General features: G+C 42.0%; 2 protein-coding genes across 2 annotated transcripts in view; one reads left to right on the top strand and one right to left on the bottom strand.

Annotated features, from left to right (window-relative positions):
• The window catches only part of T265_07746 (hypothetical protein), a gene marked incomplete at both ends in the record, with an annotated part of 29018 nt that extends 13026 nt beyond the window's left edge, over positions 1-15992 (bottom strand). The window contains one exon of the mRNA XM_009173345.1: positions 15968-15992. Coding sequence (XP_009171609.1) covers positions 15968-15992 — 25 coding nt within the window. The remainder of the gene's footprint in view (positions 1-15967) is intronic.
• On the top strand, positions 4909-12644 carry T265_07747 (hypothetical protein; the record flags this gene model as incomplete). Its single annotated transcript, XM_009173346.1, has 2 exons — positions 4909-5007; positions 11475-12644. The coding sequence occupies 2 exons, from the start codon at positions 4909-4911 to the stop codon at positions 12642-12644; spliced, it is 1269 nt and encodes a 422-aa protein (XP_009171610.1).
• Positions 15993-17401: the final 1409 nt, after the last annotated feature.

The raw sequence follows: 17401 nt of genomic DNA, 5'->3' as shown, positions 1-17401 counted from the left end.
ATTCCTTACAAATTCAAAAGTACAAAAATGTTTCAGAAGAATAGTAATCGAAAATTACGACAGCTTACAAGATTTCCAATTGCCCAACACCCCGGTCAAATCAGAACGAAGCACAAGATGCGAAAAAATCACCCTGCCATTCCGTTTAAAACAACTTTGAAGGTAAATCGATCAGGAAAATTCATCAGCTTAAAGAAGCCTTTTTCAGCAAAATTACTTTGTTTTGAAGCAGGTAACTTTGCGCTTGCATCACACTTGCAAGTACAACGACTGGAGATTATGCTGAATGCAACAACTGGAAGTTATCTTTGTTTCCTAAGATTGCCCAGTGAATTCATGTTTAGATACAGACCTGAGTTTGCTGTTGGTGACAAAACATGCGATTGCTCACGAATCGTCTAATAATGACAACAGGGAAGAGCTTCTTAGCCGGACCAGGAATGAGGTAGATTAAGGTAGCTAGTGAGTATCTAAGTCTGTGGTTATTGTTGCTTCATACGATAAACTTTCATGAAAGCAAGAAGTTATTCGATGTCATCAAAGGGAGCACTTATGCATTGTTCCAAAGTGCTGGATGTAGTGCACCATTGTACACTAACAGGTTGTGACCTGAAAGAACCTCAGTCGTCATCAAAATCTCTCTGGGTTCCCCAGTGGAGCTTCTGCGCCTGTGTTAGATGGTTTTCTTACGACTGTTGTATAACAACTGCACGGGCATACCTGAAATTCCTGACAGTTTCAGGTACGACAACAGACAGAAACGACACAAACGCAATACTTAGGCACAGCAGATACAGTTGTTGGCGGACGAATCATTTTGACAGTCTCTCTCATAGAGCAGTATAAAATGAGCAGCTAAGTGCTTCAAGAAATAAAGACAAGAAACCAAAGAACGGAGCTCTTGATTTCGCAAGAGAGTGAAATTTGTGGCTCAAATCACCAAGAGTATGAAGGAAATATACAGCCAAGATAGAAGTGATGGTGGTTGTATGGATAATAAGTGACAGCGACGATAAGCAATAGTGACACTTAAATGTTCATTTAAGAAGAAAGCCGCGAACACTTCTATGCCTCCAAAGCTTCGATAAGCAAAGAATACCAGCTTATCCTACCGACAATAATAGATGAAATATTAGTGGAGATATGTTTCTGATTCGATGCCTGATTATGATAGGGTGCTGCATTTAGGCACGTTTTTCACTCGAACGCCGCGTTTGAAGTCGGCAGTGTATTATATGGTTACATCTGGTTCCCGTGATCTTCATTTTAGAATCACGCGCTATTGCAGCTGGTAATAATAAACAGCTGCTTATGTACAACGAAGCAAATAAAACCAACGAAGTTCGCGCAAATTTGCGACGCAGTGGACTAATGGTCAAGGGGAACATGGGGACCAGTGTCGATCTGATTACAAAACATACAAGTATGGTATAGACATAATACACATGCCGTAGACTGGAAGCACTACGCTACTCCGCTTGTTATTCAACTGAATTTAATGGGCAAGGGCCCCCTCATAATTGGGTTGGCCTGGTATCCCACATAACTTAGAACACTGTTTCGAGGGGCCAAGCTACTTTTAAGGTTATTAGAAATCTCTTTGACATTTCATGAGCATTCTCGCACTTCTTGAGACCCATCATGTCGACATTATGTATTTACTACTTGCATCGAAACTATATGCAACACGAAAATATCGTAGACAAGAGGTTCGGCCGTGATTTAGTTGGGTTTTCTGTAAAAACCAACTTGATACGCAAATGAGCGTATTTCGCGAAGGTTGAAGAACGTAAGGATGACACGATCGAAGAAGCTGCACCTATATGATGCGTCCCAAGAAAGTTGAAAACAGCTGTTCCCTTTCTAATGGTTTTAAGCAGACCCATGAATATTCTATTCTTGCTTTTATTTAACGGTGTGGGAAAATCAGGTTGGGGTGACACAACTTTAACATCATTATCCCGCTATAGAGAACTTGATTTGCCGAATTGGATAATTTATTGCATCTGATGTATTTTCCATTGATAGTTTTCCACCGAGCATCTAGTCTAACATGGCTAGGATGGTAGTTAGGATTTTGACTTTTTATGATGGTTCTGGTATCAAACCACCTTACATGTGAGCACATGTAACCAGGGAATTTCGTGGATTGTTTCGAAATCTAAGTCACACTGTGGAGGTACCTAGAACGTTTGACGTTCCTGGAAATGAATAACTAGCTAAACGCCATAAATGTCAATTAAGAAACAGTGGAATGGCTCTTGGTTGAACGTAGCGTGCCAGAAACTGCCTGGAAGCTTGGGGTCGAGAATTGGGTTGGTCACGTAAGATTTAGGTAGATTCCAAGGTGTACGAATTTGCGCACCAACAGCTCAGTTGTATGAATGATATATAAACTGTCCCTGTCTACATTCCTTGATGTGCAATTTGTAAAAAACCCCGAACATTCTTATCTTCAAACTTTTAAATCAGCTAAAAGAGCAGCATTGCTTACGATGTTCACTTAGTTTTGTGGCCCATATTTCGTTCCCGAACGTAAAGATGAAAACCTCAATGCCACCGTTACTTATCAGGCTGCAGGCTGCACTTGCGAACTGCCAGTGAACGGGGTGACCAGACTTCGGTAGCTGGGAGAGACGCCTAATCTACCGTCAACGGAAGTCAGTGGGGAGGGCTACGTGAGGATCTCAGAATTATTTTAAGCCCCACCGGCGACTAAGCTTGAACTTCCACGGACGTGGTTGGGCGTTTTCGAATGGAAATCATATCAACTTGACTCCCGTGGTTAATCCTTACGGGACACTAGGCGTTCCGTGCATGCATGCTCTTCAACGAATGTCAGATAGGAGGTGACCTGACGTCGTTCAGATGCACCATCATAAAATTTTGCAGCAGTCAACTTTCGGTTTTTCTTTGATGTGTGAATCGCTGAACGTTAGTACAGGGTCCAAACACACTTTATTCCACGGGCAACTTACACTTAGATATTTCATGCCTACCAAACACCATACAATTGAGTGTATGGGCCCCATGCAAATCAAATACATACATACAGATCCTCTCGTAGCATGCCGAAACTCAACTGAGCGAACCACATATTAACAAAACGCATCAAAGCCACCAGAACGTAGGCCTCGTGATTACGTAAATTTAACTACGTTTGTTTCATGAGAAGAAAACGGGCGTTGGTCTATCTTTGTGTGACATTTAAGGTGATTGCACCAAATTACACTGTACTAATGAAAACAAATACTGTCAAGTAAGTCTCAAATGGCACATTGATCTTTCACTCAAAGCCGAAGATGGGTGGTTGAGTTAGGTAGGTGAGTCGTCCGGTAGCATATTTCATTCGCATTACTGGCACATCCTAATTAAAGGTACGCTTGAAATTCTTTCACCTGTGGATCTTAAAAATGGCACCATTGTCTGCAGATTCGCTCATGGTACGTTTTGGTTACAGTGGGTATGTCATAATCGTAAACATGACTTTATGTTATTATTTATTATTATTATTATTATTAATTATGTTATTATCATGTTGAAGGTGATTGCGGGTGAGTAGGGTACCTCGCTCGGAAAGCCTAGCTCAATTTGATTTGGTACAATTTAGACTCATCTAGTCACTATCAGCTATATCTCAAGGTCATATTTGCATTTGTTACTGCATTTTCCACTGGACTTTTAAGAGTAATCAACTATTTGAGTTCAAGGAAACACAGACTACAAGAGCAGTTTGCATGGTTTTCAAGATGTACCCCGGTGAACAGGAGTATCCAAAAGGAAATGTAAGAATTGAATAACCAATGGTTTGTGGGTTCGGCTACCATGGTATAGCACGACACAGTGCTATATCGCTGTTAAACGCTTAAATAATGTAGGAAGCAATCGAGATTTTGCACTCCAGTGAACAGTTGGACCGGAAAAGAATCTGATACTATCGTCGAAATGCGGCCTCTAGATATCGCGTAGTGCACATCACGAATGCGTGAACAGAAGTCGAAATTCTGTTCATACGTGAATAGATTTGACTGTTGATTATTTGGCTAGCGTCAGTAGACAGTTGATACGGCAGTCAGATTTCTCTTTATAGTACAAGTCACCATATTTTTTGACTGTGCAACTCTAGAGAGGTTGGTGTAGATTTCCCTGGCAGATGTTATTCCTAGCTCTGTAAAGGCTTGGCACATCCAAAGCTGTCAAGTTAATCGATGTTTAAAGACGCGTCTTTTTTGCTTGTTTAGACGATGACGTTTTTAGGTCCAACAGTAACACTGTGCAACAATAGACTTGCTTAGAAATATGTTTCCTAAGACCGGACGCCGTATCTTCACGTTATATTGTTCAACTATCATAGCATTCGCGCACTTATGAATCATAGATAAACTATGTTTTGATCACCCGGCTTATACCGAAGAGTTGAAACATCCAGATTTGAAAAACTGTCTTTCAAATTTTGACACATTCATTTTAAGAGCTGTAGTAGTCGTATATCATGTGAAAAGGTCGTCTGTTTTACGCTTCACTTGTTCTCAGGGGCTGAAGCAAAGCACTTCGAATTCGGCTCTTCCATGGGATCGCTGGTCAATATTCATCATTGGACCCTACATGATTTTACTCTTATACACCTATCACGCACAGAAGATCCAGATACCGGAGTTTATTCACATTCAGTACCCGAGCGGCGTCGAATTTTATAAAACATATGAGACATATCTGATGAACAACTTTGACACGAACCTACAGAAATGGCAGAATAACTTGACATTGCTGATGGAAGATTCGAATTTTTGTAACAAGGAGGCTCCGCCGGAACTTGTTGTTTTCTTCAAGACCACTTAGGATAACCATGCTGTCCGAAACCATATCCGCAAAACATGGGGAAATAAGACATAATACGATAACAGCGGGATGAAAACTCGTGTGTTTTTTGTCGTAGGACGGAGGCTACAAAACCGGACAGCAGATGAAATTATGCTGAAACACGAGCACATGAAGTTCCGAGATATAGTTCAATTCGATTTTGTCGACACATAAAAACCTTACAAGCGGAGCCAGCGCTGCAAGTCAGTGGTATGCCTGACACCGCATAAGCCTCCCGTGTGTTGAAATTGCGTCTTGCGTGAAACGATTAGGGACACCATAACTGTTGAATTCAGTAGCTTCGTTAAGATTACAGGAAACCCTATGGCCGCTCCGAGTGCCCCTTGCGAATAAAGGTAACATGGTCGATCGGCAGGATATTCTCAGGATGTAATCACCTTGTCAACGTAATGCGGATGACCTGATCAAGGCAAAAACAGGGAATTTTATTACCAGCATCAAACAACATTGGTAAGTTTCCATCAGCCACCGCGGCCGGATGGAATTCAAACACATGTTGGTGCTCGACAACTTGGGAGGCCTTTTAAATCAGTTCTAGTGAAGTGGATGGTCAGCAGAGTTGTTGCTGGAAACATTCAACAAACAGGTTAAGACATTGATCCTTGTACATCATGGAATATCCAATGATCGCACTGCCAACCAGCTCCTTGTTTCGTTATGTCTGGGAAATAAAATAACTGAAAGCCTAGATGAACACGATTTCCTGGCTTCAACACACTTCAGATTCCAAGTTCCAATATCCGCAAGTGGACGAAGCTTAAGCTGAGTTCTAACAGATCTTCTGGCCGAATGATACTCAGAGGGTCACAGTGCGTCGTATCAGGAAGTGGGACAGAGTGCTCTGAAATGCAATGATTTCAGAAACATCACATGTTGAGTTTTCCGCAATATGCTTGTTAGTTTCTGTCATAGCACATTTACGAATGCTATCGTTCGAAGATACACGCATCAAGGCTTCCCATAGTTTGCTTTGATAAGCCAGCTAAGTAAGTAGGTCGACACATTTTCACTAATTAGACGATGTTCTTTTAATGCTTCTTTTGATAAACAGGTCAGAAATTTAGACGGGAAGTACAAAAACCTTGGCAGTCGAGAATAGAGTATCGCCACTGATAGTAAGTGTCTATGTGAGCAAAATGGGCTTATGATATTTAATGAGGGATTCTGCTGCATATAGATCCAGTACTAAGAAGGGACAAATAACTGGCACAGAGCTGTAAAAGATGGTTAGCAATATCACTAAGCTTTCTGTTCAGGGTGCAGGCACACAAGATACGAATAGCAAGTGCACATGCGGAAACTGCCAAAGTGGGCCCTTCCGGAATCGGACAAACAGATGGCATAAAGACAACATTTCATGGGAATCCAGTTAAGCAAGTAGGCGTTGATTGAGCACTTAAGAACTATCCAACGCCGGCGCGAATTGCACCAAGTTTTGGGGAATCACCTGGCACACATGGGTGATACCAGTGAGGGTAAAAGATACTGTGATGAGCTCGGTTACTGTACCCCGAACCAGCAATGACATTTCGGAAACACGGCAAATGCCTTTCAAGTGTCCGTGGAAGATCGCTGATCACACATAACAAAGCCTGTTACAAAGCAGTCTAGATAGCCTGAAGCACAGGCTAAAATCGACACAGGTGTGTAAGCTAGTGCCAACAGGTGATTCTTTTGAGAACAGTAGTGATCTGCTTATAAGTCGAATCTGAAGGACAATGACCGTTAAAAAAGACAGGATGAGGCTTGACCAGTGTTTCAGCGGCACGCACTTTGCGTGTTTGCGCTGCCGTATGCGGCACGTGAAAGGCCCGACTGGTAGTACAGCACGAAGCTAACGGTGTTTTTACCGTTCGTGTTTGTGTGCAGGCTGACATACCACCAATGAAGACTGAGTAGGGTTACCAGCGGAAGCCTTCGGCTAAAAAGCCTTGTCGCAGGGTAACAGCGACGGCCATGCGATGACCACCGCAGTTCAGTTTCTAGTAGATAAGTTGCCTTCCAAATTGTGGTTCGTATGCCCTCTATAGGTTGACTATTCTGCTGTGAAGAGCTTTAAGTAAGGCTTTTCGTATAATGGCAGATAGCACTCCGTAACCGATTTAGCCTCAAATGTTTGGGGAAGCTTATGGGCATCCAATAATATAATCGGTTGCTTTCTAAATGCTGCTCGTGTGTGAAACTGCGAAAAGGGGGTATACATGCATCCCCCATAGACAGGAGAAATACCTTAGGGATTGTTCTTTACTCCTTGACTCCGGAAGGGGAGATAACTCCGATGTGACGAATTTCAAACTAATACAGGTTTTGCGGGCGGTAGACGATCTGCTCAATAAAATCACAACATCGTAAGCTTTGTCAGTGGGCACGTTTTCCCGAAGAACGAGGAACATTTCATGACAACCTCTCCCTTTTTATTTTAGTGCATTCTTCAATCGGTATCATACCTTACACGAATATTCTGCATTAATAATTTGCTCCTTTTGGAGGTAATTAGTCCCAAAACACTAACGATATCATTTACCGCTGAATTATAAATCCTTAAACCACTTCGGTTTTGGAGACCATGAGTGTCGTACCGACTGCTATTGAGTCTCGGGACTATGTTGCTGCAGCTGTGTTTCATAAACAGTGACAATTCACCTCGAACTGTCGGAACTACCTCTGAAAATGCGGCATAATGAACTTGAAGGTCTTGTACCGTGAATGTATTCAGCTATTTGGTCACCCATTTAGCCAATGACATTGGTATACCCAGATGTCCATGAACTACGACCCTAACAACTCGGACAGGTATCTCAAGTTTTGACATAATGCTCTCCTGGTATTCTTTGATCTAAAGTATCAATCTGTACCATTTTGAGAGTTGACAATATCTAAGGGGAAGCACCGTGCCGCATACCCTATCCGGATTTCTTTTGCAGTTTTATTGTGCGTTTATAAGACTTACATGACTACTTGGAGTTCCACGAGGGAAAATTCCATAAATTTCGCTGACATATTCAACCCTGTTTCCTAAAAAATGAAAACGGGTTTGGTGCTGCAAACTATAAATATACACTTACACTTACACTCGCCAGATGGTCATCAGTTTTCGGTAACCTGATCAGGCCTGAAAAATTAACAGTATCTTTTGTTAAGCACATGTGTCTGTGTAACTAACGAATATCCAGTCACGCTCCTTCATGTTAGTGTAAACACTACTAAATGCCGGCGCATCTACAATGACACGTGTTATTGTATGCCGAAGACGGTTGATTGTGACGCAACTTCACATCCTTCGGTGATTGGTCAGATTCTCCCGATTGCATCATCTACACATTCTAACCATGAATACACTCAAAAGTCTCTTCTTCTTGATGGCATCAGGAAAACCATTGTGTAAAAGCACTGGAGATTCGCTCATGGTCCTTGTAAGTTACAGCTGGTTAATCATCATCATAGATGTCTGTCGGTGTTGGATCTAACTTGACCTTAGTGTAATTCCCCTCTTTCATTCGATTACTCCGCTTGTGTACTTCTGATTTCCAGTTGTTTTGCTTATTTATACCCGCCACTCGCCTTGCCACAGAGACCGTCCTTTCCGACACTTGTGTAGTGACATGTGAGTGTGTGTGAATGTGCGCTGCTGACCGACCCACCCATGTACGCTCATGCCCCGTTTGCTGAGCCTGCCTTGACATGTTTTCTGGTAGGTTCCGTGTGATCACACGTCCAATGAGAATCACGAGACCGTCATCGGAAGGGACGACCGCAACCCACGCTATTGAGCCATAATTCAGCTCGCCGTCGTTTGGTGTGCGGACGCGCCGGTCAGTGACAGACCTGTGAACTTGTTGACACTACGAACGTGAACAATTGAGGTTTGCTGTACACATTAGCTTACTCTTGTGTAAATAGTACCGTAGAATTGCAAACCCAATTCTTCTTTTTGATATTCGGGATTGTCTAACCTACGCGTCACTCAAAGTTCCGTATCAGGAACCTCAACAATCAACCTATCTTCAAGAGCATTTCAGACCAATCGATCACCGAATACTCGCTCACCAAACGGGTGCTGTACATACCGGGTTACCGAGAAAGCTCATTCTCCGTGCTCTTACTCACCTGAAATTCAAACAGGAGAGCACCTGTTCAGTGAGCAGCAATTAGGTGGTTTGAGGCATTCCAGAACAGGTTTTTTGACTATGTGACGTATATTTAGAATACCCATTTCAAAATCCATCATTGTTTGGATCGTCCATTTTAAATGCTATGGTATACATCGCTTCTACACAACTGGCAAAATAATATAAATTCATCCTTTTTTCGAGCAACAATTTCTTCGCTATCAAATTAGACTACTTAAAATCTGTGAATAGGGTAGAAACACACCTATTTTTAACCGCAGAGTAGCTGCAAAACTGTGGCTGTGACGATGTTTGGTTTTGTTGCCAGCTGGCACCAAAAGTAACGTTTGAGATAGTGCCAAGGTGTTGTGGTTCATTTGGGTGCGCAAAGCTTGATAAAAAAACTGAAATCATGCTTCTCGTTACATCAGGTCGACATCTGTTAACAAATGAAGAGGAGGCCCTTTAGGGCGAACAAAAGCCTATCCATAACCTAAGGTCGATGCTCGTGAAAGTAGTGCAACCGCAGTTGTTTTTTCATCGGTTTCAAGACCAAATATGTAGCAAACAGACATATTTCCCTTAAACACTTACCTACATTGCTCTGTCGTTCCGGGAAGGTTCGTATGAACACCGAGTGGTCCAATAATTTTGCTCTGATGCTTTATACTCATTCTACTCAAAATGTGTATGTTGCCGTATTTGAATTTTGCTCCCGAGTCTAGTTTGGGACCAAATAATCAAATAACACTACTGTATAATGAAAGAATGCATTTCAGATCCAAACAGGATCCAAATGAATACCTTGTCGATGACATTTTTTGAATATCTCATCATATTTGGTGTAAGCGAACATTCATCATAGCAAACTACTCTTCGACGATACGACAGTGACTAAAATTTTTTGAAGGCTCTCCGAAGGTCCACTTCCGATTTTGTTCATTCTGAGGCTCATTAGATCGGCTGGATTTCCCGTCAACTTTATTTAGTATGAAGCTTACTAATTAGCCTTACTAGTAATATCAAATCAGAGAATAACGCTTCAGAGGTATAAAGATTGACCAGAGCTTGACATTAGATTGCCTTTATGCAGCACATCCGTTTCACTAATAGCACTGGGGGAATTCACCTTAGTCCGACTTTAGCATCTGCTTAATCCGTAAACGGATCTTCGACCCCGCATATAAGTAATTGGATGTTCTGTAGGCAATAAAGATTCATAAAGAGCTCGAAACTATGCCTGTCTCATATGTCTAAGAGATGAAGGGGTCAATTAACAGTTTTCAGAAACCATGTTAGCTATGTATATAAGATATCTTGTCAGTATGAACTACAGTGCGGTCGATTTTGTCTCAATTTTGCTCCACACAGCTGTAAAGGCTTTTGCTCAAGCTAATCCTTCCACAGATTTGCATTCTTTTGTTTCTCGTATAAAGTCGGTGGGAGTGCTCATATGCAATGATGTAAAATGCTTGGTAGATGTGTTTTGCAGATAATTTATCGGTTCATCAAGAACCAGAAAGTTATTTAACGCGTGCGTTCTTTTAGTGTCTAGTCTAAACTTCTCATTTCATACCTTTGGTTATCAATTGATTTATGATTGGATGGTGCCTACGCACGTGTGTGCAATACACTGAGTAAGAAAAAGTTCAGTCTTTTGTCTTAAAGTGTCATCAGTAGGGCTCTTCGTAACGAAACTCTGCAGAGGTCCACACAGTCAATAGACTTAATATAATACCGAGAAAACTTAATGAGCAGCCCGACAGCCTGTCGTTTTTGCGTCAAAAGTAGATGCATGTCAGGTGGTGCGACTGGTTTTGACATCTTGGAGTTACCTCACACTCCGATAAACCCACGGTTGCCGAACGCTTACAATAACAATTTGAAAAGCTTCTGCTGGAACACGGAATACTATGAAAAGCACTTCAAATTAATCAAGTCGTAGATGAGTTGTACTCATGCGGTTGCAATGCCGGATGAGGATGTACCACTTCGCTAGCAAATAGCTTACTTGCTAGTAGGGGGCAGCATTCTGTGGTGCACAAATCCCATGGCTTGGTAAGGCTGATCGCAGATTTAAATCAGTTCACACTGATTTAACCATATTATCCACCTCCTTTGCTCACTCTTTGATTCAATGCCGCATGTGTCTTGCTTCACACACACAGCAAGCAGCAATGGCAAAATGCCTACTACTGAACGCCGGTTATGGCTGACAGCTGTTTACTTGACACGACGCACCACTCATCCATTTGCACACCAGTTGGTTTATTAGTTGGTTTGCGGTAGTTGAGTATCAGTGAATTTGTATTGGATGCGATAGTGGATCAGTGTGTTAATTTTATCGAGAGTCGCGGTCTAGAGGAAAATCGCAGCTCACGTGCCTCAGAGGGATTGAAGCACGTCATACAAATTATCGAAAAATTATCGATCAAAAATAGCGGAATTAGCTATCAGCGCAAAAACATCACCATCTGTTGAAAGGCGCTTCTTGCAATTCAACTTTCCGATTGTGCCGTTGATTCAACTGTTCGGTTTCCAACTCGTGAAAATGCGATTGTCAATTTCCTCTTTCAGATCCGGCTTCTCTCACGACCTACTTCAAAGCGGTGGTTGCTGTACGTCATACTGCCTTACATATTCCTTATTTCGAACATCATTCCTAAACATATTCAATCAACCCCACCCTCTCTGCCATTTGTTAGACAAACTGACTTTTATCCAGCATTCGAGCAGTATAAAAATAATCAAGTTGTGTATACGGTGCCCCAAAGAAGGTGGCGAAACAAGCTTAAGGTTCCTATGGAAAATGCCAAATTGTGCAAGCCTACACCGGAATTATTACTTGTGGTCATGGTGAATGAGAGTGAACGTACGTTACGCGACAATATACGAATGACTTGGGGCAATGCTTCGCATTTTTCTGAATGTGGTTTGCCAGCCCGTTTTGTTTTTGCCTTCGGAGTGGGACCTATTCATCTGAACTCAATGTCCAAAGATCAACTGACGGATGAATTGACAGAGCACCGCGACTTCATTCAGTTTGACTATTTAGAATCAAAGTGGACGAACCGGGGTACCCAAAAAGTGGCGGCTATTTTGAATCGCCTGACAAAACGTTGCTCATCGTCACGATTCATAGCAATTGTTGACGAAGATTTTGTGGTTAATCCACGAAACCTGGTTCGGGAATTGCATGCTGTCACGGCAATTCAGTACCCTATTCACATTTCAGGCTTTACTCTGAATAACACACCAGTGGATATTGTGGTAAAGAGAGACAGGTCTCTACACCACGAAGTGCTTGTACACACAATGATCCCACGATTTGTGGTTCGTGGCTTCATACTGATGAGCATGCCCGTTGCGAAGCTTCTGGCTTTTGGGATGTCCCTCATGCCTTATATCTCTGAATTTGACCGAGCTATTGGTGCCATACTTCTGAATTTCAGAATAAGCCCAACGTACATGAACGGCATACACATACACGGTAACACACGGAAGCTTGGATCGGATCAGTTGATTCGGTTAGTGGTGTGGCACGAACATTCCGATTTTGGATCATGGCACAATCGGTGGAATTCATTGGCAAAACCATGTAATAACGTCACACCCTACGCCAAATCCACCAGTGGAAATAACACGAAATTTTAGACTCAATGCCAGCCTTCACCAAGTAGAGGAATCCGATCAGCTGACTTGCATTTAAACATCCGAATCTTGGTTCCAATATTCTCTTTTCTATGTGTCGAATTCCATAAGACCATCATTCGAGGAATGATCATGAATAAATTTCGCATCATTATTTTGACTTTTCAATGTTTAACTAGAAAGCGCTGTTCCTTGACTTTTGAAGTGTGCCTAGTCCATGGGGTCAGAGGAGAAACCATTCTTCACTGGATTTGGTTTATATTTTATTTCGGTAGATACAAAGTACTTATTTTTCGTAAACTCTGGTGGCAATCCTCAAACTCGGCAGCGAGATTTGATAATAGTTAGAAGTATACTGAAAAATATACTCTTTACGAAATATTTCGGATCCAGCTTCACTGAAGAAATCTGATTCTAATATGCCAATGACCATTGGTCCATCGTTTCCTATGGGTATATCCGTACAGTGGAGTATTTAGTATATCCATGCGCCTTTATAAATATGGCATCTCAACTCTTTTCGTAAATACCAGGCTCCCATCTATTCGAGAAATATTGCTGAATAGACTCGACTGAAATTCTAAACTCGGGTCCACTGAAAAGATGTGTAGCCCACAAAAGTGTTGATAGCAGTGACTCACAACATAGTTGAAACTCAATATCCACAATCGTGGTGTATCATCGGACGCCTCTACATATCTCCTCCTCGAGTTCAAAAATCCAGTTGAGTAAAGCGAAATAAGGGAACTGGGGGCGACCCTTTCTGAGATTGTATAATAAAATTAAGCTAGCTGAGGTATGGGAGGGTTTCTATTAGGGATGATTCGTGTCTTCATTGCCACTGGATGATTTTCGAAGCAAGTGCATCTGGGACCTGGGTACCACATTTGAAAAGCCTCAAATACGAGTGCTTCCTGGAAGATAAGTTGGTCCTTTGTGAAGGTAATGCCGGCAACGTAGAAAGGTTGTGAGTTTACTGTGATTGTTGTCTATACAAAAACACCACGATTTAGCTCAAATATTTAGTGATCTCGGAAATGATGTGAACAAAATAAATGGGGGAAATTTATGTGTATATGATTGTAAAATGGAGGATGGCAAAAATTTGCAGAGTCCGTATCAGTTCTTCTGGATCTATATTCTTTTAAATAAGGTCGACGGTAAGAATTCATTCAACAATTTTGGCCATTTTAGCTCGCCGTCAACTATTTCAGGCCAGCCAGTATTTCCGTCTATCTCCCCTCGAAACATCGACAGAATTCATACATTTCGTGTATTGAAATGTTGACGTCGGTTATGCATGTTGGAGATGACCAGAATATAAACGTTGTTTCAAAGAATGTCACAAAAGTTAACGAAGGTTTTCCCGAACTCCTTAACGCAGGTGTTCTCATCATGATCTCCTTCGAACAAACAGAGAATTGCTTCAAAACGCAGACTACTTGAATATATCTTCGGTGGTATACGCGGTTCTTATATCCATTAGTCTTCAAGGATATCAACATGAAAAGCTAAAGGTATCTAACGGTCCACGTTGGACTCGAGCCAGTGAATAGATTGATAAACTCGGGATCCAAATTACTGCCTTTCTCCAAGTGGTTCACATGGCTTATCCATTTCTCGGTGTAGCGATAACTGGGCTGTAAGAACATATCCTTTTGTGAAAATCACATCACCTTCATTGTTCACGTGCTGTGTGATAAAATCGCTCACAGGCTAATGGGATACTGACTGTGAGGTCAGTCAAATCTACCAGGGCATAGATGACCAAAAATTATGAAAAGTTTTTGGCCTTTGCTTACTTTTGAAATGGTGTATCTGTGAAATTTCCTACGTTGGATGAAAAATGCGGAATAGACAGTTGAAATCAGAGTGGTTTTAGAATGTGGTTCCTTACACTTCCGGACCAGGCTAGACCGACTGATTCGGGCTGGTCACTTCGTCGGGAGCAGTGAGTCTGTGAGAAGGAAAAAATGAGCATTCGCTGTAATATCTTAACATTAGTGTAATGCGAACTGTATTCGTGACTCGCTGCACAATTCTTCCGATCCAGATAATAAGGGTTGATAGCGCAACATTTGAAAATCTATCGTAACTTCAAAGGCGCCTTGTTGGACGCCCGCAGAACACTTATTAGTTTAAAATACGTCGCATGGCAGTTATCTTCCCTTCTAAAGTCAAGGAGTAAAACGCCTCCCTAAGGTAGTACCCACTTTGGCAGTTTCCGCATGTGCACTTGCTATTCGTATCTTGTGTGCCTGCACCCTGAACAGAAAGCTTAGTGATATTGCTAACCATCTTTTACAGCTCTGTGCCAGTTATTTGTCCCTTCTTAGTACTGGATCTATATGCAGCAGAATCCCTCATTAAATATCATAAGCCCATTTTGCTCACATAGACACTTACTATCAGTGGCGATACTCTATTCTCGACTGCCAAGGTTTTTGTACTTCCCGTCTAAATTTCTGACCTGTTTATCAAAAGAAGCATTAAAAGAACATCGTCTAATTAGTGAAAATGTGTCGACCTACTTACTTAGCTGGCTTATCAAAGCAAACTATGGGAAGCCTTGATGCGTGTATCTTCGAACGATAGCATTCGTAAATGTGCTATGACAGAAACTAACAAGCATATTGCGGAAAACTCAACATGTGATGTTTCTGAAATCATTGCATTTCAGAGCACTCTGTCCCACTTCCTGATACGACGCACTGTGACCCTCTGAGTATCATTCGGCCAGAAGATCTGTTAGAACTCAGCTTAAGCTTCGTCCACTTGCGGATATTGGAACTTGGAATCTGAAGTGTGTTGAAGCCAGGAAATCGTGTTCATCTAGGCTTTCAGTTATTTTATTTCCCAGACATAACGAAACAAGGAGCTGGTTGGCAGTGCGATCATTGGATATTCCATGATGTACAAGGATCAATGTCTTAACCTGTTTGTTGAATGTTTCCAGCAACAACTCTGCTGACCATCCACTTCACTAGAACTGATTTAAAAGGCCTCCCAAGTTGTCGAGCACCAACATGTGTTTGAATTCCATCCGGCCGCGGTGGCTGATGGAAACTTACCAATGTTGTTTGATGGTGGTAATAAAATTCCCTGTTTCTGCCTTGATTAGGCCACCCAAAGTGATTACATTCTGGGACTATCCTACCGATGGATCATCTTACCTTTATTCGCAAGGGGCACTCGGAGCGGCCATAGGGTTTCCTGTAATCTTAACGAAGCCACTGAATTCAACAATTATGGTGCGCCTAATCTTTTCACGCAAGACGTAATTTCAATACATCGGAGGCTTATGCAGTGCCATTCATACCACTAACTAGCAATGTTGGCTCCAGCTGACATTTTCATTTGTCGTTAGCGCAACGCCATATGTATAGACGACCCCCAATCTTAGCGTTCCTTTACTTCACGGTTGGGTTCAATCCAATCCACCGGTCGGTGCTGTTAACCACACCTGCTCAACAGGGTATGCCACAAAAGTCTGTGAACACAATCCGGTCCCAATTTGATCATACTTCTGGGTGTGTGAGACTGCATGGTTAGCTCTACGAAAGTTCTCCTACAAAAGCGGTGTCAAGAAAAATGTCTACTCTCTGTATTCGTATTTGATTTCATCACTGATAAAATAAATAGGCAAAACCCCGGAAGATCTCCAAAACCCCGGTGTTCAAATTGTTGCTGGAGAGAACCTTGTCGATCTGGAACACGTAGAAAACATCTCCCACATCTTTGAAAATAAAGGCACAGCATAATTTCTGTTGAATAAACTGATCACCATCATACAATCTTTCGGTAGGCGCCTACCACATTCAAAGTACAAAGTCATGCTCCAGAACCTGCAGCCTCTCAGACATACCGCTTAAAATTCCAAGAGAAATGCTGGACGTTTTAGAGAATTTTGCATTCCTCGGTAGTTTTATTGGCTCTGACAGAAATGTCTGCTGAAGTTAATGCATGAATCTTGAAGGTCAGATTCACACTTGCTAATTGACTTCACTTGTTGCATCAAAACGGCATATCATTGGTTCTCGGGGGTCGCATGTATCAGGCTAGTACAAGGGCTGTATCGCTCCGTGGCTGCGAAACATGGCCCCTGCTGATAGATGACGTGAAGCATCTTCAGATTTTTATCACAGATGGATCGAAGCATTCCTGCTGTGGAATGGCGCGAAAGAATTCAAAAACGACGAAATCAGTTGTTCGTTGGTGGAGCAGGTACGCATGCTGGAATATGTGAAATAGATTACGATTACGGTTAAGTGCTCTTTCCAGGATGAGGTTGTAGTGTCTGTAATCCGTTGTCACACTTACCATTCTTCCTGAACTTGAACCACACTTTGTAACTGTCGTTCACATTGTATCATGACGTTTGTTTTAATGGTTACGAATACACAATTTTCCGGCGCGACCTGCTGACTTCTTGCTGAACGACTGTATTTACGCCCGTTGAACTGTTTGTTGACTGTTGAACCAGTGGGACTAAATCTCTGTGTTTGTGTCAACTGTTAAACGTCACAATAAATCCCTGTGACATTTTTTTAGCCGTGAATAATTTTCCTACCGTGGAATATATCACTCACACGGAGCCATCTGCAGGAAATCTCGACGAGTGAATATTTTCCTCTCACAGCTAGTTACTGCATTCGGATCGGTGTAGTGGACTACTGAACCTACGCATTCGTGAGTCCCCATTTGACTACTCATTCCTTTCCTATTGTGATTTTTGTGATTTTGCATTGGTTACTTTTGCT

This window comes from Opisthorchis viverrini (genome assembly GCF_000715545.1).
Source record: "Opisthorchis viverrini unplaced genomic scaffold opera_v5_181, whole genome shotgun sequence".
Taxonomy (NCBI): Eukaryota; Metazoa; Platyhelminthes; class Trematoda; order Opisthorchiida; family Opisthorchiidae; genus Opisthorchis; species Opisthorchis viverrini.
Note: the sequence above shows the minus strand (reverse complement) of the source record. Positions and strands in the feature narration are given on the sequence as shown.